This window comes from Hemiscyllium ocellatum, chromosome 21 (genome assembly GCF_020745735.1).
Source record: "Hemiscyllium ocellatum isolate sHemOce1 chromosome 21, sHemOce1.pat.X.cur, whole genome shotgun sequence".
Taxonomy (NCBI): Eukaryota; Metazoa; Chordata; class Chondrichthyes; order Orectolobiformes; family Hemiscylliidae; genus Hemiscyllium; species Hemiscyllium ocellatum.
In genome coordinates this window covers 18,340,721-18,364,837 of record NC_083421.1, presented here as the reverse complement: position 1 = coordinate 18,364,837, position 24,117 = coordinate 18,340,721, and the positions used below count along the sequence as shown (strand labels likewise).

Sequence of the window (24,117 nt, the reverse complement as noted above, 5' to 3'; positions counted from 1 at the left end):
CCTGTCCCCGCCCCCTGCCTCGTCACCGCCCTTGTCCCTGTCCCCGCCCCCTGTCTCGTCACCGCCCTTGTCCCTGTCCCCGCCCCCTGCCTCGTCATCGCTCTTGTCCTTGTCCCCGCCCCCTGCCTCGTCACCGCCCTTGTCCCTGTCCCCGCCCCCTGTCTCGTCACCGCCCTTGTCCCTGTCCCCGCCCCCGTCTCGTCATCGCTCTTGTCCTTGTCCCCGCCCCCTGCCTCGTCACCGCCCCTGTCCCTCTCTCTTTCCCTTCCTACCAGCGGCCGAGTCGGGCGGACCGGATGTGACGTCGGCCGGACGGTTTCGGGTGAAGTGGAGTGTTCGCGCGATGGTGAGTGAGGGAGGGTCCGGGACCCCCCGGGGTGGGGGGTGAGTGAGGGCCTGTGTCCCCCCCCGAGTGTGAGTGTCCGTGTCCCCCCCCGAGTGTGAGTGTCCGTGTCCCCCCCCGAGTGTGAGTGTCCGTGTCCCCGTCCCCCCGAGTGTGAGTGTGTCCATGGCTGGGTATGGTGGTCACTCTGTCTCCCTGTGTCCTGCAGGCGCTGACCATCCGCACGGAGCTCGGGGACCTGAAGCTGGAGCTGTTCTGTGAGAAGGCGACCAGGGCCTGTGAGGTCAGTGAGGCGGGGGGCTGTGAGGGGGGGGAGAGCTGGGGTGGGGGGCTGTGGGGGGGGTGGAGAGCTGGGGTGGGGGGCTGTGGGGGGGGAGAGAGCTGGGGTGGGGGGCTGTGAGGGGGGGAGAGAGCTGGGGTGGGGGGCTGTGGGGGGGGTGGAGAGCTGGGGTGGGGGGCTGTGGGGGGGGGAGAGAGCTGGGGTGGGGGGCTGTGAGGGGTGGAGAGAGCTGGGGTGGGGGGCTGTGAGGGGGGGGAGAGAGCTGGGGTGGGGGGCTGTGAGGGGGGTGGAGAGCTGGGGTGGGGGGCTGTGGGGGGGTGGAGAGCTGGGGTGGGGGGCTGTGAGGGGGGGTGGAGAGCTGGGGTGGGGGGCTGTGAGGGGGGGTGGAGAGCTGGGGTGGGGGGCTGTGAGGGGGGGGAGAGAGCTGGGGTGGGGGGCTGTGAGGGGGGGAGAGAGCTGGGGTGGGGGGCTGTGGGGGGGGAGAGAGCTGGGGTGGGGGGCTGTGGGGGGGGAGAGCTGGGGTGGGGGGCTGTGAGGGGGGGTGGAGAGCTGGGGTGGGGGGCTGTGAGGGGGGTGGAGAGCTGGGGTGGGGGGCTGTGAGGGGGGGGAGAGAGCTGGGGTGGGGGGCTGTGAGGGGGGTGGAGAGCTGGGGTGGGGGGCTGTGAGGGGGGTGGAGAGCTGGGGTGGGGGGCTGTGGGGGGGGTGGAGAGCTGGGGTGGGGGGCTGTGAGGGGGGGAGAGCTGGGGTGGGGGGCTGTGAGGGGGGTGGAGAGCTGGGGTGGGGGGCTGTGGGGGGGGTGGAGAGCTGGGGTGGGGGGCTGTGGGGGGGGGGAGAGAGCTGGGGTGGGGAGCTGTGAGGGGGGAGTGCTGGGGTGGGGGGCTGTGAGGCGGGAGAGCTGCGGGGTAGGTTGGAGATCGTTGGGGTGAGGATGGAGGTAAAGCAGCTGGTGAAGGGGGTCAGTGGGGTAGGGGAGAGAGGACAGGGAACTCGTGGGGATTGCAGAGAGAGGGGACTGGGAACTGGAGTTGTTGTGTGAAAAGGTAGTCTGGAGGAAATGTCAGGGATGGCGATAGTGATAGTGAGTGTCGGTGCTGATTGCTGTCTACAGTGGCGGTGACTGAGGAATGATAGCTTGAATAAAACTGCTTAGCTAGTTAGTTAGTTAGTACCGGTGCTGGGTAGTACCAGTTGCTGCTGTTTGCTCACCTATTAGTTCCACACTGAAGCTGCTTGGTTTGCACAGAACTCTTATTTCAAGGGGTAAACCCTCTTGCTTAAATATTTTCTGTGTTGATGGTTTTAATTTATTCTGTGCAGTAATCTGTAAAAATTCAAGTGGCCAAGAACTATTTAAAATAAAAATTAACAATCTTATTTCTTAAAGTACAATGGAGAATAATTTACTAACAATTATTCACAAGTCCTTACTCTAACCTATGTTTTACCTTCCCTTCTATAATACTTCAAAATTCCAATTAAGATTCAGGGTCATAGAGTCATAGAGATGTAGAGCACGGAAACAGACCCTTCAGTCCAACCCGTCCATGCCGACCAGATATCTCAACCCAATCTAGTCCCACCTGCCAGCACCCGGCCCGTATCCCTCCAAACCCTTCCTATTCAAACCCATCCAAATGCCTCTTAAATGTTGCAATTGTACCAGCTTTCACCACATCCTCTGGCAGCTCATTCCATACACGTACCACCCTCTGCGTGAAAAAGTTGCCCCTTAGGTCTCTTTTATATCTGACCCCAGGGAAAAGACTTTGCGTATTTACCTTATCCATGCCCCTCATAATTTTGTAAGCGTCTATAACGTCACCCCTCAGCCTCCGACGCTTCAGGGAAAACAGCCCCAGCCTGTTCAGCCTCTCCCTGTAGCTCAGATCTTCCAACCCTGGCAACATCCTTGTAAATCTTTTCTGAACCGTTTCAAGTTTCACAACATCTTTCCGATAGGAAAGAGACCAGAACTGCACGCAATATTCCAACAGTGGCCTAACCAATGTCCTGTACAGCTGCAACAGTATCCTGTACTTGATACTCTGACCAATAAAGGAAAGCATACCAAATGCCGCCTTCACTATCCTATCTACCTGCGACTTCACTTTCAAGGAGCTATGAACCTGCACCCCAAGGTCTCTTTGTTCAGCAACACTCCCTAGGACCTTACCATTAAGTGTATAAGTCCTGCTAAGATTTGCTTTTCCCCAAAATGCAGCACCTCACATTTATCTGAATTAAACTCCATCTGCCACTCAGCCCATTGGCCCATCTGGTCAAGATCCTGTTGTAATCTGAGTTAACCTTCTTTGCTGTCCACTACACTTCCAATTTTGGAGTCATCTGCAAACTTACTAACTGTACATCTTATGCTCGCTTCCAAATCATTTATGTAAATGACAAAAAGTAGTGACCCAGCACCGATCATTGTGGCACTCCACTGGTCACAGGCCTCCAGTCTGAAAAACAACCCTCCACCACCACCCTCTGGCTTCTACCTTTCAGCCAGTTCTGTATCCAATTGGCTAGTTATCTCTGTATTCTGTGAGATCTAACCTTGCTAATCAGTCTCCCATGGGGAACCTTGTCGAACGCCTTACTGAAGTCCATATAGATCACATCTACCACTCTGCCCTCATCAATCCTCTTTGTTACTTCTTCAAAAAACTCAAGCAAATTTGTGAGACATGATTTCCCACGCACAAAGCCATGTTGACTATCCCGAATCAGTCCTTGCCTTCCCAAATATATGTACATCCTGTCCCTCAGGATTCCCTCCAATAACTTGCCCACCACCAAGGTCAGGCTCACCGGTCTATAGTTCCCTGGCTTGTCCTTACCGCCCTTCTTAAACAGTGGCACCACGTTTGCCAACCTCCAGTCTTCCGGCACCTCACCTGTGACTATTGATGATACAAATATCTCAGCAAGGAGCCCAGCATCACTTCTCTAGCTTCCCACAGAGCTGTAGGATACACCTGATCAGGTCCTGGGGATTTTTCCACTTTTAACCGTTTCAAGACATCCAGCACTTCCTCCTTATTTACAAAACAAAACTTCTTATCTCAAAACCAGGCAGCATACGGTTCTTATATTTGGATCTTCCTGTGTCATCGCCGTCTTAGGGATTCTGGTTACTGATTGATAACATACCTTTTAAGAGTTATTTTTCAGGCAGTCTGTTTACATGCTGGGCCTTGGCAGTTCTCCACTCAACTGTTTAATTTTTTCCTGGTCTTATGCCCCAGAGCATTGGATTGTGTCATTGGCTTTTGAGATTGTCAAAATACTCAACTCAAACTTGATTGGAGTTTGATATTTTCGGAGTAAAATTTAAACTGGCTGAACTCGAACCAGTTTTTTTTTCGTTTCCAGGCAACCAGCTACTCCAGTGCTGGAGCACATTACATTGTGTGTTATCGAGAACACTTAGTGCTGTCACTACTAGCTTTTAACTCTCTTAAAAGGTATAATTCACCCACATCTTCATAACACTATCCTCATCACACTGTCACCTAGGCAGCCATACGATGGATCAGATAATGGGGGAGAGGAGGTGGGAGTGTCATTGAATGGATATTTCCAGATGGGAGTGGAATACACGCTGGGGGTCATCAGTGTTAGGACTGTGATTGTTATTTTCTTGGAAACATATGGGAGGGACCTGGTTGAAGGAAATAATATTCTAAGGTCAACAAATATGGCCAAATAGAAAGTAGGATTGGTGGCAACATATTTCAGCAGGATATCGGTCAGTATGAAATGGTGAAATTTAGAAGGAAAAGATGTACTGAATTAAAATAATGATGTTAATAAATTACCAAGCAGAAAGTTAATAAGGTATTTATGAATTCTATATTAAATACAAAAATGTGAAAGATTTGCTAAACCTTTCAAATAACAGACAAATTGTCAGTTGGTGTATTTTCAACAATTATGGAAGCCACAGTTAAGGCGAAATGTGCATTAGAATACAGAAAAATACAGGTAGGTCTATCACTCTGTAACATAGGTATAGTACTGGGGGGACAGGTCTGTCAGTGTATAACATTGGGGTACAGTACTGGGGGGCAGGTCTGTCACTGTATAACACTGGGATACAGTACTGGGGGGACAGGTCTGTCACTGTATAACACTGGGATACAGTACTGGGGGGAATAGGTCTGTCATTGTGTGTAATACTGGGGTACAGTACTGGTGGGGACAGGTCTGTTACTGTATAACACTGGGGTACAGTACAGGTGGGGACAGGTCAGTCACTGTATAACACTGGGGTACGGTACTGGTGGGGACAGGTCTGTCACTGTATAACACTGGGGTACAGTACTGGGGGGACAGGTCTGTCACTGTATAACACTGGGATACAGTACTGGGGGGAATAGGTCTGTCATTGTGTGTAATACTGGGGTACAGTACAGGTGGGGACAGGTCTGTTACTGTATAACACTGGGGTACAGTACAGGTGGGGACAGGTCAGTCACTGTATAACACTGGGGTACGGTACTGGTGGGGACAGGTCTGTCACTGTATAACACTGGGGTACAGTACTGGAGGGACAGGTCTGTCATTGTGTATAACACTGGGATACAGTACTGGTGGGGACAGGTCTGTCACTATATAACACTAGGGTACAGTACTGGTGGGGATAGGTCTGTCACTGTTTAACACTGGGGTACAGTACTGGTGGGGACAAGTCTGTCACTGTATAACACTGGGGTACAGTACTGGGGGGGCAGGTCTGTCACTGTATAACACTGGGATACAGTAATGGGGGGGGAAACAGGTCTGACCCTTTATAACACTGGGGTACATTCCTGGTGGGCTCAGGTCTGTCACTATATAACACTAGGGTACAGTACTGGTGGGGACAGGTCTGTCACTGTATAACACTGGGGTGCAGTACTGGTGGGGACAGGTCTGTTACTGTATAACACTGGGGTACAGTACAGGTGGGGACAGGTCAGTCACTGTATAACACTGGGGTACAGTACAGGTGGGGACAGGTCAGTCACTGTATAACACTGGGGTACGGTACTGGTGGGGACAGGTCTGTCACTGTATAACACTGGGGTACAGTACTGGGGGGACAGGTCTGTCACTGTATAACACTGGGATACAGTACTGGGGGGAATAGGTCTGTCATTGTGTGTAATACTGGGGTACAGTACAGGTGGGGACAGGTCTGTTACTGTATAACACTGGGGTACAGTACAGGTGGGGACAGGTCAGTCACTGTATAACACTGGGGTACGGTACTGGTGGGGACAGGTCTGTCACTGTATAACACTGGGGTACAGTACTGGAGGGACAGGTCTGTCATTGTGTATAACACTGGGATACAGTACTGGTGGGGACAGGTCTGTCACTATATAACACTAGGGTACAGTACTGGTGGGGATAGGTCTGTCACTGTTTAACACTGGGGTACAGTACTGGTGGGGACAAGTCTGTCACTGTATAACACTGGGGTACAGTACTGGGGGGCAGGTCTGTCACTGTATAACACTGGGATACAGTAATGGGGGGGGAAACAGGTCTGACCCTTTATAACACTGGGGTACATTCCTGGTGGGCTCAGGTCTGTCACTATATAACACTAGGGTACAGTACTGGTGGGGACAGGTCTGTCACTGTATAACACTGGGGTGCAGTACAGGTGGGGACAGGTCAGTCACTGTATAACACTGGGGTATAGTACTGGTGGGGACAGGTCTGTCACTGTATAACACTGGGGTACAGTACTGGAGGGACAGGTCTGTCATTGTGTATAACACTGGGATACAGTACTGGTGGGGACAGGTCTGTCACTGTATAACACTGGGGTACAGTACTGGTGGGGTCAGGTCTGTCACTGTATAACACTGGCGTACAGTACTAGTGGGGACAGGTCTGTCCCTGTATAACACTGGGGTACAGTACTGGTGGGGACAGGTCTGTCACTGTATATCACTGGGGTACAGTACAGGAGGGAGAGGTCTGTCACTGTATAACACTGGGGTATAGTACTGGTGGGGACAGGTCTGTCCCTGTATAACACTGGGGTACAGTACTGGTGGTGACAGGTCTGTCGGTGTATAACACAGGGGTACAGTACTGGGGGAAAGTGAGGACTGCAGATGCTTGAGATCAGAGCTGCAAATGTGTTGCTGTAAAAGCGCAGTAGGTCAGGCAGCATCCAAGGAGCAGGAGACTCGACGTTTCGGACATGAGCCCTTCTTCAGGAATGAGGAAAGTGTATCCAGCAGGCTAAGATAAAAGGTGGGGAGGGTACTTGGGGGACAGGTCAGTTATTGTGTATAACATTGGGATACAGTAATGGGGGGGACAGGTCTGTCACTGTATAACACTGGGTACAATACTGGTGGAGACCGATCTGTCACTGTATAACACTGGGATACAGTACTGGTGGGGACAGGTCTGTCACTGTATAACATTGGGGTACAGTACTGGTGGGGACAGGTCTGTCCCTGTATAACACTGGGGTGCAGTACTGGTGGGGGACAGGTCTGTCCCTGTATAACACTGGGGTACAGTACTGGTGGGGACGGGTCTGTCACTATATAACACTAGGGTACAGTACTGGTGGGGACAGGTCTGTCACTGTATAACCCTGGGGTACAGTACTGGTGGGGACAGGTCTGTCCCTGTATAACACTGGGGTGCAGTACTGGTGGGGGACAGGTCTGTCCCTGTATAACACTGGGGTGCAGTACTGGTGGGGGACAGGTCTGTCCCTGTATAACACTGGGGTACAGTACTGGTGGGGGCAGGTCTGTCCCTGTACAACACTACAGCATATCAGTTTCTTTGTTTATATTTTTCTACAAATGCTGGGAATTCTCTTATTTTCCCTCTTTTTTTTTCCCTGTAGAATTTCCTGGCTTTGTGTGCTAGTGATTACTACAATGGATGTTTGTTCCACCGCAACATCAAAGGGTTCATTGTGCAGACCGGCGACCCTACAGGTAACCTTATTCCTGGTGAACCTAGTTTCAGGCAGCAGGGCGCTGTGCTCTCCAATACTCTCCGTAGTCAAAGTGTGGTGTTGGAACAGCACAGCAGGTCAGGCAGCATCCGAGAAGCACAATGATCGACATTTCGGGAAAAGCCCTTCATCAACAATACTCTCCATACCCCTTGTCCTCCTTTTTAACCTATCTCTTTCTTGACAATATTGGTATCTACCCTTCAATTCCTCTGTGATTTTGTTTGAGAATCATTCCTGCCATATGGGGAATGATTTACAATATTGAAAGTTTTATGTAAATCACAAGTTATTGTTATGGTGATGGCCTGTATTGCTGTATTCTCCCACAGGCACAGGGAAAGGAGGATCCAGTATCTGGGGTGGCAGGTTTGAAGATGAGATTAATGAACATCTTAAGGTGATTCTACATGTTTCTAACTTTGTTTTGATCATCATAACCTGATACCCAATGAACGGCAGTAAAATCAGAGCGTGATCTGTTTGGGTGGGATCAGAGCAGGGGATGCCCCTCAACTCCCCGGGTGGGATCTGCGTGGGTGACTGAGACCAGCAAAGGGGGTGTCCGACTGTGATGTTTATTTGTGACTCCTTTTTCACCTTCCTGTTGTGATCTTTTTCAGCACAACGTCAGAGGAGTTGTCTCCATGGCAAACAACGGCCCTAACGCAAATGGGTCACAATTCTTCATCACGTATGGGAAGCAGCCTCAGCTCGACATGAAGTACACGGTGTTTGGAAAGTAGGTTTGTTCATATCACACTGTGGTACAGGCCATGTCTGCTGGTCCCTCTGGCCCTGCGGAGCATTCAACTTCTTGACTGTTTTTTGCAGGGTGCTCTTACCTTTGTAGGAAAGTACTCTGCCAGGACAATACAAGTGTGTGAAATTGAGGACTGCAGATGCTAGAGATTAGAGCTGAAAATGTCTTGTTGGAAAAGCGCAGCAGGTCAGGCAGCATCCAAGGAGCAGGAGAATCGACGTTTCGGACATGAAGGGCTCATGCCCAAAACGTTGACTCTCCTGCTCCTTGGATGCTGCCTGACCTGCTGCGCTTTTCCAGCAACACATTTTTCAGCAACACAAGTGTGTGGCTATCACACTAGCCTAGCCCTGTTAACAGTAATATAATTTTTTTTTAAATCTATCAGTTCATGGGATATAGGTGTTGTGGCAACCCATTCCTAATTATTTCAGTGTAGGAACATTCAAAGTGCTGATAGGAAAGGGATTCCAAGATTTTGACCTGGTGATACTGAAGAAACAAAGAACATTGAATGTTACAGCGCAGTACAGGCCCTTCGGCCCTCGTCGTTGGACAAACCTGTGAAATTAATCTGATGCCCATCTAACCTACACCATTCTATTATTATCCATATATATGGCCAATGCCCATTTAAATACCCTTAACATCGGTGAGTCTACTATTGTTGCAGACAGGCCATTCCACGCCCCTACAATTCTCCGAGTAAAGAAACTACCCCGGATATCTGTCCTAAATCTATCACCCCTCAATTTAAAACTATGTCCCCTCGTGTTAACATTCACCATCAGAGGAAAAATGCTCTCACTGTCCACCCTCTCTCACCCTCTGATTATCTTCTATGTTTCGATGAAGTCACCTCTCAACCTTCTTCTCTCTTACGAAAACCGCCTCAGTTCCCTCAGCCTTTCCTCATAAGACCTTCCTTCCATACCAGGCAACATCCTCGTAAATCTCCTCTGAACCCTTTCGAAAGCTTTCACATCCTTCCTATAATGCTGTGACCAAAACTGCACGCAATATTCCCAAGTGTGGCCTTACCAGTGTCTTGTCCAGCTGAAGTGTGACCTCGTGGCTCCAAAACTCAATCCCTCTACCAATAAACACCAACACAACATATGCCTTTTCACAACCCTATCAACCTCTGTGACAACTTTCAGGGGTTTATGCACCAGGTCACCAAGATCTCTCTGTTCATCTACATTGCCAAGAATTTTACCATTAGTCCAGTATTCTGCGTTCCTGTTACTTTTTCCAAAGTGAACTACCTCACACTTTTCCACATTGAACTCCATTTGCCACTTCTCAGCCCAGCTCTGCATCCTATATATGTCTCTCTGTAACCCACAACATCCTTCGGCACTGTCCACAACTCTGCCTGCCTTAGTGTCATCTGCAAATTTACTAACCCATCCTTCTACGCCCACATCAAGATCATTTAGAAAAATGACAAACAGCAGTGACCCCAAAACAGATCCTTGTGGCACACCACTGGTAACTAAGTTCCAGGATGAATGTTTCCCATCAACACCACCCTATGTCGTCTTTCAGCTAGCCAATTTCTGATCCAAACTACTAAATCACCCTCAATCCCATGCCTCCATGTTTTTTGCAATAACCTACCATTGGGAACCTTATCAAATGCCTTACTGAAGTCCATATACACCACATCAACTGCTTTACCTTCATCTACCTGTTTTGTCACCTTCTCGAAGAACTCAATGAAGTTAGTGAGGCACGACTTAGCCTTCACAAATACTACTCTCTCCCTACCCCCACCTTCCTCTAGCTTATCTCTCCATTCTTCCAGCTCACTGCCTTTATTCCTGATGAAGGGCTTTTGCCGGAAACGTCGATTTTGCTGCTCGTTGGATGCTGCCTGAACTGCTGTGCTCTTCCAGCACCACTGATCCAGAATCTGGTTTCCAGCATCTGCAGTCATTGTTTTTACCTTCACAAACTGTGTTGAGTATCCCTAATCAAATTATTCATTTCCAGATGATTATAAATCCTATCTCTCATAACCTTTTCCAAAACCTTACCCAGCTTCAAAGTAAGGCTCACAGGCCTATAATTACCAGGGTTGTCCTGACTCCCCTCCTTAAACAAGGGGACAACATTTGCTATCCTCCAGAATTCTGGCACTACTCCTGTCAACAACAATGACATAAAGATCGAAGCCAAAGGTTGTGCAGTCTCCTCCCTGGCTTCCCAGAGAATCTGAGGATAAATTCCAACCAGCCCTGGGTCATATCTATTATCAGATCTTCCAAAATTGCTAAAACGTCCTCTTTGTCAACCTCAATCCCATCTAATCTAGTAGCCTGTATCTCCGTATTCTCACTAACATTGCCCTTTTCCAATGTGAATACTGACTAAAAGTATTCATTAAGCACTTCCCCATGTCCTCCGATTCCACACAACTTTCCACTACTATCTTTGATTGGCCCTAATCTTACTCTAGTTATTCTTTTATTCCTGATATATCTATAGAAAGCCTTGGGGTTTTCCTTGATCCTGTCGGCTAACAACTTCTCATGTCCCCTCCTGGCTCTTCTTAGCCCTCTCTTAGTCCAGTGATATGTTTCCAAATCAGGATGGTGAGTGGTTTGAGGGGAACTTGCCTGTGGTGGTGTTCCCATGTTTCCACTATCCTTGTCCATGTAAAGTGGGTGGTGATGGTATTGGAACGTGCAAATAAAGGATTTCAGAATTTTTGCAGTGCATCTTGTAGGTGGTTAGCGTCAGCTCCTCTTGAATGTTGATGGTGGATAGAATGAGTATTGAAGGTGATGGATATAGTGCCAGTTAAGCGGGGGCTGCTTTGTCCTGGATGATATCAAGCCTCTTGAGTGTTATTGTAGCTGCACTCGTCCAGGCAAGTGGGGAGCATTCCATTACACTGTTGTGCCTTGCACGTGGTGGATAGGCTTTGTGCAGTCAGGAGGTTACTTGCGACTGAATTTCCAGCCTTTGGCCAGCTCTTGTAGCCATAGTATTAACATTGTTGGTCCATTTTTTGGTCAGTGGTAACCACAGGATATTGATAATGGGAAGGGATACAGTTTTGGCACTGCTGTTGAATGTCAAAGGGAGATAGTTAAATTCTGTCTTGTTGAAGTTAGCTATTGCCTGGCATTATTGTATTCAGAATGTTACTTGCCACTTCTCACTTCAAGCATGGGTATTATCCTGGGCTTGCTGCATACGTGTTGACTGTTTCAGTGTCTGAGAAGCCATGAAGGGAACTTTGCTTCTGTTTTTATTAGAAACATCCATGTGTCATGTTGTAAAAGTGCTGTTCCAGACATGTAATTACAGTGTCACACATTTACAGAGAAGGGTCACTTCGCAGCCTGTCTTATCTATTCTCCTACGTAGAGTGGAATTGGTCTCTTTTTTTTTAAAAGTCATCCAGGCATCACCTATTGAAATTTGGAGATGCCGGTGTTGGACTGGGGTGTACAAAGTTAAAATCCCACAACTCCAGGTTATAGTCCAACAGGTTTAATTGGAAGAACACTAGCTTTCGGAGCGATGCTCCTTCATCAGGTGATTGTGGAGGGCTTGATCGTAACACAGTATTTATAGCAAAAATTTGCAGTGTGATGTAACTGTTAAGCCTTTCAACTGTTAGAATACAGTGATAGTTTTACTACTTTCATGTGTAAATCACAAAACCTTTTTTTTGAAAGGTGCATTCTTGGGTTAGCTGTTAACAATGGTGATAGCTAGACAATATGTAGCATGCATTCATGTAGAACTCTGAGCTCAAAAACTGTATGAATTTATGTAAAACTCTTATCTCACTTTTTAGATTATAATCAATCTAAACATCAGGTCATAGAGAACACCTTCAACATATTGGGGTAAAAAATGAGGTCTGCAGATGCTGGAGATTACAGTTGAAAATGCGTTGCTGGTTAAAGCACAGCAGGTCAGGCAGCATCCAAGGAACAGGAAATTCGACGTTTCGGGCATAAGCCCTTCATCAGGAATGAGGAGAGGGTGGCAGGCAGGTTAAGATAAAAGGTAGGGAGGAGGGACTTGGGGGAGGGGCGATGGAGGTGGGATAGGTGGAAGGAGGTCAAGGTGAGGGTGATAGGCCGGAGTGGGGTGGGGGCGGAGAGGTCAGGAAGAAGATTGCAGGTTAGGAGGGCGGTGCTGAGTTGAGGGAACCGACTGAGACAAGGTGGGGGGAGGGGAAATGAGGAAACTGAAGAAATCCGAGTTCATCCCTTGTGGTTGGAGGGTTCCCAGTCGGAAGATGAGGCGTTCTTCCTCCAACCGTCGTGTTGTTATGTTTTGCCGGTGGAGGAGTCCAAGGACCTGCATGTCCTCGGTGGAGTGGGAGGCAGAGTTAAAGTGTTGAGCCACGGGTGGTTGGGTTGGTTGGTCCGGGCGTCCCTGAGGTGTTCTCTGAAGCGTTCCGCAAGTAAGCGGCCCGTCTCCCCAATGTAGAGGAGGCCACATCGGGTGCAGCGGATGCAATAGATGATGTATTTCAACATATTGTCTAGCTATCGCCATTGTTAACAGCTAACCCGAGAATGCAACTTTGTTAAAAAAAAAGGGTTTTGTGATTTACACATGAAAGAAGTGAAACTCTCACTGTATTCTAACAGATGAAAGGCTTAACAGACAATCAATTTTTCAATGTATAATTTCAGTTACATCACACTGCAAATTTTTGCTATAAATTCTGTTATGATCGAGCCCTCCACTATCACCTGATGAAGGAGCGTCGCTCCGAAAGCTAGTGTGCTTCCTATTAAACCTGTTCACCTATTGAGGATTTGCCTGTACCACCCTGTTTCCTGCCATCCATTGAACACAGAGGGTAACAGCAAGTGTCATTAGTGTCTTTCACACATCAAATTCAATGAACCTGTTACAGATCTGAGTACAGAGTATTAACGTCAGTGTATGTTGTGGGTCTGTTCGACAGGAACGAAGGGTGGTCTTATCATGAACCATTAATTAATCTTATTGGGAACTGCAGTTTGATGTTAAATTTGGGCCGATAAGTGGGAGTTTTGTGTGTAGTGACAGCTGCTGACTGAGCTGTGAATGTAGTTTTGTGTATGAGGGGCAGCTATGAAAGGAGGTACAATTACTGCTCGTGTCTGTCAGTGTGGAGTAAACACTCAGTGTAACAAAGCTGAACAGGAGTAAGACCATTTACTAACTTGAGCTTGTTCCATTATTCAGTGCTGATCATGTGACTCTTCATTGATCAAATGCTGCTTGTGGAAGAAAGAGTAAAAAATGAGGTCTGCAGATGCTGGAGATCACAGCTGCAAATGTGTTGCTGGTCAAAGCACAGCAGGTTAGGCAGCATCTCAGGAATAGAGAATTCGACGTTTCGAGCATAAGCCCTTCATCAGGAATAAGAGAGAGAGAGCCAAGCCGGCTGAGATAAAAGGTAGGGAGGAGGGACTAGGGGGAGGGGCGATGGAGGTGGGATAGGTGGAAGGAGGTAAGAGCTTCTGTGCAGAGGAGATGACCTGGGGGGTGCAGTGAGGGAGGGACTCACTGAAATCCTTGTAGAGGGAGGAAGAGAGCTTCTTCAAGGAAGGCATCCTTGTAAGAGGATTCGCAGTAGGTTAAAATCTTCGAGTAAAAAATTAGGTCTGCAGATGCTGGAGATCACAGCTGCAAATGTGTTGCTGGTCAAAGCACAGCAGGTTAGGCAGCATCTCAGGAATAGAGAATTCGACGTTTCGAGCATAAGCCCTTCATCAGGAATAAGAGAGAGAGAGCCAAGCCGGCTGAGATAAAAGGTAGGGAGGAGGGACTAGGGGGAGGGGCGATGGAGGTGGGATAGGTGGAAGGAGGTAAGAGCTTCTGTGCAGAGGAGATGACCGAACATGCCCTCCCCATGCAGAAGTGTTGCCCAATTTCACTCCTGCAAGACCTGGCTTTAAAATTTAGACTTAGTCCCAAACTCATCTTCACATCTCGAAAGCTTGAATCAAATTGGCCCTTGCTATTCTAAATTCCAGAGAAACGAGTTCCCTTTCTCATGTTGTCTTTCTCTTTTCCGCTTACAGGGTAATCGATGGGCTAGAGACTCTCGATGAACTGGAAAAGCTTCCAGTTAATGAGAAAACATTCAGACCACTGACTGATGTCCGCATCAAAGACGTTGTTATTCATGCCAATCCATTTGCACTCTGATCCCAGGTGTGGCTGTCAGACCAGAGGCATCATGTGGGACTGAGGACTGTGGTCAAGCTGCTGGGATGCTAGCAGAGACTGACAGAAGATCAAATCAATGAGAGCTACCCTCTCTATGAACCACAAAGTTTTCCACTGCTCATCTGGATGTGATCCCTGGAATCACAGGGATTGCAAGGACTGCGCGTGATGCTCCCACTGACACGCTGTCTATCTTTCCCTCCCTCTATCTCCAATCCTCCATCTTATTCTCTCTGCATTTTCTCTGCCTCTTTCTCCCCCCCCCCCCCCCTCCAATCTACATATTCATTCCATGTCTCTTGCTGTTGTACTCTGTCACTTCTGTTCTGTCTCCCACTTGTTGGTTCCTCCTCTTTCGCTTGTTACTCCTTTCTCTCTCTCTCTCTCTCTCTCTCTCCTCCACCCCTTGTATCTCACATTCTTTCACTTGCTCATCCTCTTGTTCACTTCTTGTCTCACTCTCTCCCTTGTTTATTCCTCTCTTTCCCTCCCCTGGTCAGATGAGTTCCCAGCCCAGTGCTTCCAAAACTATTTCTCACTGTGGCTCAGTTTAGAGGCTTGAAATGATTGTAACCTCTTAGTGAGAACTGAGTGGAGGGAGGAAGGAGAACACCTCGAGGGGCAGGGGATGGAGTGGGTGGAGCTCCACAATGACCATTGCTGCCTTTGAGTTCACACCCCCCGAAATTTGGCTTGCATCCCATTGGGGTGTTGCCATCCACTTTGGGAAGCCCTGGTCCCTGCCCAGTAAATGAAGGGAATTGCTAATTAAGTGATGTCAAACTGAAAGGTTGGGAGTCTGCACATCAATCTCAGAGGAGAGAATGGACATTGAAACTGCAGGTATAAATATTCTGAAATGGGATTTCTTAATACTTGATTTAGATTTCAGCTGGACTTGATTTGGGATATGGTTTGCCTGTCACTGTACTAACCCCCTCGATCTGAAGCATGGAGTTGCTGGTATCAGGCAGCAGCTAAATTGGGTCTGATCATTGTTTTCATTGCTTCGGAGAACTCCTTATATATATCTTACACAAACAAACTTGAAGTGTTTTTATAGCATTCAAAGGTGTAATTATTGAAAAGAACTTTTCACATATAGGGTGAAATATAAAGCCTGTTTTTAAGTAATTTCTGTTGTGGATGGTGATCTTTATATTGGCTGATGTAGATGCAAACAGTATTGCAGGAACTGGGTTAAGATTGTTACCCTGTGCTTTACAGTCTTGACTGTGGATCCATGGTCAGTGCCGAGAATATACCTGGCAAACTTTTAAATCTTTCAATCTGTGTCAGGGATAGGAATAAAGCGGCCAGAAATAAGGGAGTGGGTTTCACATGATCTCTAGCCATTAGCTGGGAGTTTATTGAGGTCTGTGTGGTTGGTTTGTTGGTTGTCAGTAACAGATGAAAGGAAGTCAAGTTGCAGAAAGAAATCATTGGCGTTCACAGAAATGGCATGAGGAGAGTTTGTGGCTCTGCCCCAAGCTTTCTGATTTTTCCACTGCCATTAAATGGATCTTAAGTGGGAAGTACACTCTTATATCACACCCATTTGATTCCTTGTGAATTTGATTAAAATGAATTTTCTCTTGCTTGTCCTGATACCAGTTGTGTACTTCAGTAAGGAATTGCACACCCATACTGGATTGTAACAAGGACCAACTGTGCCATTTATAGTCTGACATGCACTGAGTCATCTCCCATTGGAGAGGGGAGGACAAAGACGATTAAATAGTGGGAAGATAGAGAAGTGTTTGAAAGGAAGGGACAGAGGGATAACTTTGTTTTGGGGGTGAATTCCAACACAGTATTGAAGAGGGAGATGGCACAGGGCAGGGTGACACTTGGCACACAGACACACAAGATGGCTGCTAAGCCATCAGTTGGCCAACTTGACACACAAGATGGCCGCCGGATCACAATATGGAGAGAAACAGCAGAGCAGATACAGACACTGCCTAGGGCCACCAGAATGCAATCAAAACCCAGTTGATTAGTTTAAAAGGGGTTGGGGAGAGAATATATATGAGTAATAAACACTGCCCGCCAAAGTATCTGTGTCCAGCCAACACCTCTCATAAAAATGCGAACAGTTTAATACAGACTTGATACGAAATGCTAATAGCCAGGGCTGCACCAATCATCCTTCTCAGGAAGAGCAATTAGCGCCCATTACTACAGCAATGGATTCCTGTGCAGACATTGAAATGGGCAATGTCTACGCTGAAACTGACAATGACCACACAGAAATTAACAAAGGCTGCGCTGGAACTGACAACGACTGTATCGAAACTATCAACAATTCTGCAATGATTGCCATAAATAAACAATGTTACAAAGACAATAATCTCATCACTGACCTATTGTATCACAAGAAGTATAAAAGTTTCTTGACGTGCTCTTGAGTCCAGAGAAGACTCTCAGCTGACCACTGTGCTCCTGATGTCTTTCTGTACCGGTATTTCCTTATGCAATAAGCTCTTGGAGTCAGAGTCGGGCTTCAACTCCAAGACTGGTGTTTTTCCCCACAACACTATTGTTACTGAGAGATTGAACTCTGCTATTGGAGCTGACAGATGGGGATGGGGGCAAACAGTAAGTGAAGAGTGAGGATGCAAGAGGTGGCAGGTTCACGACATTAGGCAGGAGATATCCAATTAGATGGGATGGAGGAAGTGGGTGGAAGGGTCTAACTTCCAGAACAGTACAATGTTCAACTTTACAGGATTCTCATCTCTGCAAGAACAGTGTGAATAACTGATAACTATCGAAAAACAGCCAATCTCATCCACTTATTCTCTCAGTTGTTGCAGTGTGATACAGACACCAGCATTTTATACAGTGCACTGGACGGCACTTATGTCAACAGCGAAATCACCAACCACCCAACCAATGATAACTACACTTTCCTAACAGACTAACATTTCAAAGCTTGTCCTAGTTATTTTGTGACTTGCATTTTTCATTTTATTAATAGTGTATTCAATCAACAATCAAAAATATGGTCTTTACTCATCAAACCACTCATGAACCTACCTATGGAACCATCAGGTTGCCAAAAGTGTTAGCCTGACAACGCTGTCACTTTAAAAAGGTTACTTTGTCCTGGGTTTATTTTGAAGAGAGGTTGTAAAGGCAGAGACAATGAACTTGCTACTGAAAACATTTTAAGTAAATAACTTAGGAAACCTTAAAGTTTTTTTTTAGAAACATTAGTAACAATGGAAGGGGAGCAGTTAGTTTTCTCCGACCAGGCTTTCTTTTTGTTTTAACATTAACAGTCAGAAATTGTTTTGGGGTCCCAGAAAGAGTGAAAAGCTTCAGTCAAGGATCCTTCGCCGCTAATTTCTCTGAAATCTGAGCCAAGAGACAGCATGGAAACAGACCACTTGGTCCAACTCGTCCATGCTGACCTGATATCCTAAATTAATCTAGTCCCATTTGCCAGCACTTGGCCCGAATCTCTCTAAGCTGAAAATGTTGCTGGAAAAGCACAGGAGGTCAGGCAGCATCCATGCAGCAGGAGAGTCAACATTTTGGGCATAAGCCCTTCTTCAGGATGATGATGATGTTTTGGCTCATGCCCGAAACGTCGATTCTCCTGCTCCTTGGATGCTGCCTGACCTGCTGCGCCTTTCCAGCAACACATTTTCAGCTCTGATCTTCAGCATCTACAGTCCTCACTTTCTCCCCGAATCTCTCTAAATCCATCCTGTTTGTGGAAGATGCCTTTTAAACGTTGTAATTGTATTAGCCTCCACCACTTCCTCTGGCAGCTCATTCCATACATGCACCACTCTCTGCGTGAAAAAGTTGCCCCTTAGGTCCCTCTCACCTTAAATCTCTAGTTCTGTTCTCCCACACCCCAGTGAAAAGAACTTGTCTATTTACCCTATCCATGCCCCTATCAATTATATAGACCTCTATAAGGTCACACCTCAGCCTCTGACACTCCAGGGAAAACAGCCCCAGCCTACTTGGCCCCTCCCTATAGCTCAAACCCTCCAACCCTGGCAACATCTTTGTAAATTGTTTCTGAACCCTTCCAAGTTTCACAATGTCCTTCTGATAGGAAGGAAACTTGATGTTGTTTACTCCTGGATTGGAGAACTGCATGTGAGAATCTGTGTCTGAATTTACCTTTCTGCCAAGGGATGTGTTTGTGGGATGTTACTGTATTGGAACAGTTAATTAGGAATATCTATTATTTGGTTAAGTTTTCCAATAGTTAAATTCTAAATTCCACTTTTTTTTTTGTTTGCATTTTAACCATACTGTTTAAATAAATTGTGTTCTGCTTAACATAAGAGTAGGTAAAAACAATGACTGCAGATGCTGGAAACCAGAGTCTAGATTAGAGTGGTGCTGGAAAAGCACAGCAGGTCAGACAGCATCTGAGGAGCAGGAAAATCAATGTTTTGGGCAAAAGCCCTTCATCAGGAATACAGGCAGAGAGCCTGTATTCCTGATGAAGGGCCTTTGCCTGAAACGTCGATTTTCCTGCTCCTCGGATGCTGCCTGAACTGCTGTGCTATTCCAGCACCACTCTAATCTTAACATAAGAGTAGTTTGACCAGACGCATCACATCTGGAACAAAAACTTCATGTCGACCTTTAAAATAATAAAATGTTTGGGTCTAGGCTACTTTAAAATATTTTGAGGGGTCTGGATTGATCCATAACATTAGTCCTTTAACATAATTATCAAACATTTGCCTTTTATGTCATTAACTGTAACATCAGCTGTAGGTTCTATTGAAAACTATAGTGCATTTACCTCTTCGGCTTATGTGTAGCTCAAAAACAATTCTTTGTCTGAAGAACTCTTTTTCCAAAGTGTCTAATCCTGAGCTCTATTTGGCCCATCTCTGAAACGAAAGAAGACACCAGGATATAGGAGCAAAACTGGTCTCTTTGGCCTATTGAGGTTACTCTGCTAATCAATCATTGCTGATATGTTTCAACACTATTTTCCTGCTTTCTCTCTGTAATCTTTGATCCTCTACTAATTAGAAACCTATCTGTCTCTGAGTTAAGTACACTATATGCCTTGGTCTCCACAGCCCTCTGTGACAATGAGTTCCACAGAATAACCACTCTCTGCCTGAAGAAATTGCTTTTCATCTCAGTCCTAAAGGATGGTCCTTTCAATCTGAAGTTGTGCCCTTGGGTCTTAGTCTCTCCCGTTAGTGGAACCATCTTCTCCACAGCCACTCTATCCAAACCTCTCACTTTGCTGCTAGTTTCAATTTTTATAAGATCCCTCCTTCATTGAGTACAAATACAGAGCCCTCAACTGCTCCACATATGACAAGTTCTTTATCCCAGGATCATCCTTCCTTCAATATGGGGCCCAAAACTGCTCTCAATATTCCAAAAGTGGTCCAAACAGAGCTTTATATAGCCTCAGCAACATACACCTGCTCTTGTATTCTAACCTTTGTGAAACGAATATTAATATTGCATTTACCTTCCTGACTGTCTGCTCAGCCTGCGTGTTAACCTTGAGAGAATCCTGAACCAAGACTCCCAAGTCCTTTTGTGCCTCACATTTCAGAAGTCTTTCTCCATTTAGAAAACACTCTACGCCTCCATTTTCCCTGATATTATTTCTCCTACCATTTCTTCCTAATGTATATTTTTATTATTCTTAAAGCTTTTTAATTCTGCAACATCCTGATGTTGTTTTATTCACTTTCCCAAATAGATTCTTATTTCCTGAATGTAGCAGTGCTGAATATCAGGATCACTTTCCTTGGAAAGTCCTGTGTTTTTTTGGACAGGATTGAGGTTTCTCACTTTTATTTTTGCAAAATGGACAATTTCCCAAACTTCACTTTCTGAAAAACAACACAATCTTTTCCATGACTTTCTCAAGTAAAACCTGGTGGCTGAAACCTTAATAAACCTAGTGGGCAGCACGGTGGCACAGTGGTTAGCACTGCTGCCTTACGGCGCCAAAGACCTGGGTTCAATTCCCGACTCAGGCGACTGACTGTGTGGAGTTTGCACGTTCTCCCCGTGTCTGCGTGGGTTTCCTCCGGGTGCTCCGGTTTCCTCCCACAGTCACAAAGACGTGCAGGTCAGGTGAATTGGCCATGCTAAATTGCCCGTAGTGTTAGGTGAAGGGGTAAATGTATGGGTATGGGTGGGTTGCGGGTCGGTGTGGACTTGTTGGGCAGAAGGGCCTGTTTCCACACTGTAAGTAATCTAATCTAAAGTCAGCCGACCTGAATAAATAGAGTCACGGACCTCAACATTATCTGTTTCTCTCTCCAAAGATGCTGTGAGACCTGATGAGTTTCTCCAACATTTTCTGTTTATTTCAGACAGAGTCATACAGTGTGGAAAGAGACTGTTTGGTTCAAGTAGTCCATGCTGACCATGTTCCCAAACGAAACTTATCTCACTTGCCTGCGTTTGGTCCAAAGCTTTCCTATTCACACACTTATCCAAATGTCTTTTGAGGCAAGAAGTCAGAAATGGGAGAGCGGGAGAAACTTCTGCTTTCCTGCACTTAGCAAACATTACACATACCCTGGAGGGGTCTGCTGTGGTCACTGCCGTGTGGTAATGTAACTGTACCTGCATCCATCACTTCTCAGTTAGAGACAAAAAAAAACTGCAGAAGCTGGAATCCAAGGTAGACAAGCAGGAAGCTGGAAGAACACAGCAAACCAGGCAGCATCAAGAAGTCAAGGTTTCGGGTGTACCCTTTCTTCAGGATTGGGGGTCGGTGTAAGGGGAGCAGCAAATAAAGGGAGTGGTGGTGGGGGGTCAGGGTGAGTTGGGGATAGGTGAACACAGGTCAAGGGTACGACCTGGTTAGTTGATGGGAGGGATGAATCTGGTTGGTGGCTGAAGGAAGGGTCGATGAGAGGAACTGACATCCCAGTCCCCGCCCATTTTATTACCCCTTTCCACTCCTTTTCCAACATGACCATCCTTGGCCTCCTCCATTGCCACGATGAACTAAACCGCAAATCAGAGGAACAACACCTCATCTTCTGCCTGGGCAGCCTACAGCCCAGAGGACTCAACATTGAGTTCTCCAATTTCAAATAACCTCCATTTCCATCACCCGACCCCCTTCCCAGCCCCTCCTCATCCCTTCCACTGCTCCGTGCTGCCAACTGGATTCATACCTCCCTTCCCCCCCCCCTTCCCCCCCAAACCCCCTATATTTGCAACTCCCCTTACTCCCACCGCAAGTCCTGAGGAAGGGATACAGCCGAAATGTTGACTGTTCCACCTCTCCATGCTGCCTGGCTTGCTGTGTTGTTGCAGGCTCCTGCTTGCCTACCACTTTTTCTGGCGGTTCATTCCATATGAACCACTCTCTCTGGAAATAAAATTGTCTGTCATGTCCTTTTTAAAACATTCTCCTCTCACCTTAAAAGTATACCCCCTAGTTTTGAACTTCTCCACCCAATGGAAAGGACCCTTTCTATTCACCTTGTCTATGCCCCTCCTGCTTTTATAAACCTCTATAAGGTCACCCCTCAACCTCCTACATTTGAGGGGAAAAAGTCAACCCTCCATTCCCTGCAACATCCTGGTAAGTCTTTTTTTCTGAACCTTCTCCAATTTAATAATCTCCTTCTATAGCAGGGTGGTCAGAACTGGACACAGTACTGCACAGTCCCCTGTACACCCCCAACATGACAGTTCAACTCCTGGGATTGCCATATTCCTCAGTTACCTCAGGTTTTAGATCTCCAGCTTTGGCAGTGTTTTGTTTTTATTTAATTGTTGGATCCCCTGATTTTATCATACCTACAAAAATCTTCTTATCTATCTCCTATGATTAGATTCTATTTAGGCTTTTAAAATGCCCCTCTGTCACCTGACTTCTGGCTTTGTGACATTACTAGTGCTATGATCTACAGAAATGCTCGTTGTGAGCTGTAAGTATATCTTTTGAACGTCTAGCTTTTTCTGTCCATTGGTGACATTTTCCACTGACTCAATGGAGATTTTTAACTGTGTAAAGCTCCAATGCCTGTTCATTTCCTAGCAACCCTCTCATCAGCAGCACCGCTTCCATTGATCACTTCCCTAATGGAATCGGAGACTGCCAACTGTCACAAGCTTTGAACTCACACTGATTTCTGTGCTTCTCTCATCAGGTGGGAGGTAAAGTGTTGTACCATTAAGTGCTGTTTCTCTTCTTGACATTTCCAGTCTGTTTGTCTGCAGTCTGTTGATGAATGTGATGAATTAGAACATCGGCTGTCCTGTGCTGTACTGTTCTATCGGCCCTCGATGTTGTGCCGACCTTTTATCCTGCTCTAAGATCAGACTAATCTACATAGCCTTCATTTTACTATCAGCCCCATGCCTATCCAAGTTAAATGCCTATAATGTCTCTCACTCTACTACCACCGCTGGTAGTGCATTCCACGCACCCACCACTCTCTGAGTAAAGAAACTACCTCTGACATTTCCCCTAAACCTTCCTCCAATCACCTTAAAATTATGTCCCCTCATGATAGCCATTTCTACCCTGGGAAAATGTCTCTGACTATTCAGTCTATCTATGTCTCTCATCATCTTGTACATCTCTATCTAGTCACCTCCCATCCTTCTTCGCTCTAATCAGAAAAACCTTAGCTCCCTAAACCTTTCTTTAATTGGACGGGACCTCCAATCCAGGAAGCATCCTGGTAAATTTCCTCTGCACCCTCTCTCAAGCTTCCACATCCTTCCTTTAATGAGATGACCAGAACTGAACACAATATTCCAAGTGTGGTCTAACCAGGGCATGATAGAGCTACAGCATAATCTTGGCTCAAATTCAGTCCCCCTGCTAATGAAAACCCACATATCATGCTCCTTCTGAAAACTGTGAGGTTCAGTACTGCTCCTGGGTTCACTGGAATTTTCACTGTTAGCTTGTAATGAGCAATGTGCGCATCCCTTGATCTTTTGTGTACTGCGATGCCAACTAGTGCCAACTTGTGGTTGGGTAACTTGCTACCACTGAAGAGGGTTCCCTCAGATTACAACAGGATCTTGACTGAATGGGCCAATGGGCTGAGAAGTGGCAGATGGAGTTTAATTCAGATAAATGTGAGGTGCTGCATTTTGGGAAAGCAAATCTTAGCAGGACTTATACACTTAATGATAAGGTCCTGGGGAGTGTTGCTGAACAAAGAGACCTTGGAGTGCAGATTCATAGTTTCTTGAAAGTGGAGTCGCAGGTAGATAGGATAGTGAAGAAGGCGTTTGGTATGCTTTCCTTTATTGGTCAGAGTATTGAGTACAGGAGTTGGGAGGTCATGTCGCGGCTGTACAGGACATGGGTTAGGCCACTGTTGGAATATTGCGTGCAGTTCTGGTCTCTTTCCTATCAGAAAGATGTTGTGAATCTTGAAAGGGTTCAGAAAAGATTTACAAGGATGTTGCCAGGGTTGGAGGATCTGAGCTACAGGGAGAGGCTGAACAGGCTGGGGCTGTTTTCCCTGGAGCATCGGAGGCTGAGGGGTGACCTTATAGAGGTTTACAAAATTATGAGGGGCGTGGATAGGATAAAT

At 46.6% G+C, this 24,117-nt stretch overlaps 1 protein-coding gene across 1 annotated transcript; it reads left to right on the top strand.

The window, feature by feature from the left end:
- The first annotated feature begins 229 nt into the window (after positions 1-229).
- Positions 230-15,709, top strand: ppil3 (peptidylprolyl isomerase (cyclophilin)-like 3). Its single transcript, XM_060841725.1, has 6 exons — positions 230-346; positions 552-626; positions 7,498-7,591; positions 7,944-8,011; positions 8,235-8,353; positions 14,428-15,709. The coding sequence occupies exons 1-6, from the start codon at positions 344-346 to the stop codon at positions 14,552-14,554; spliced, it is 486 nt and encodes a 161-aa protein (XP_060697708.1). The 5' UTR covers positions 230-343; the 3' UTR covers positions 14,555-15,709.
- Positions 15,710-24,117: the final 8,408 nt, after the last annotated feature.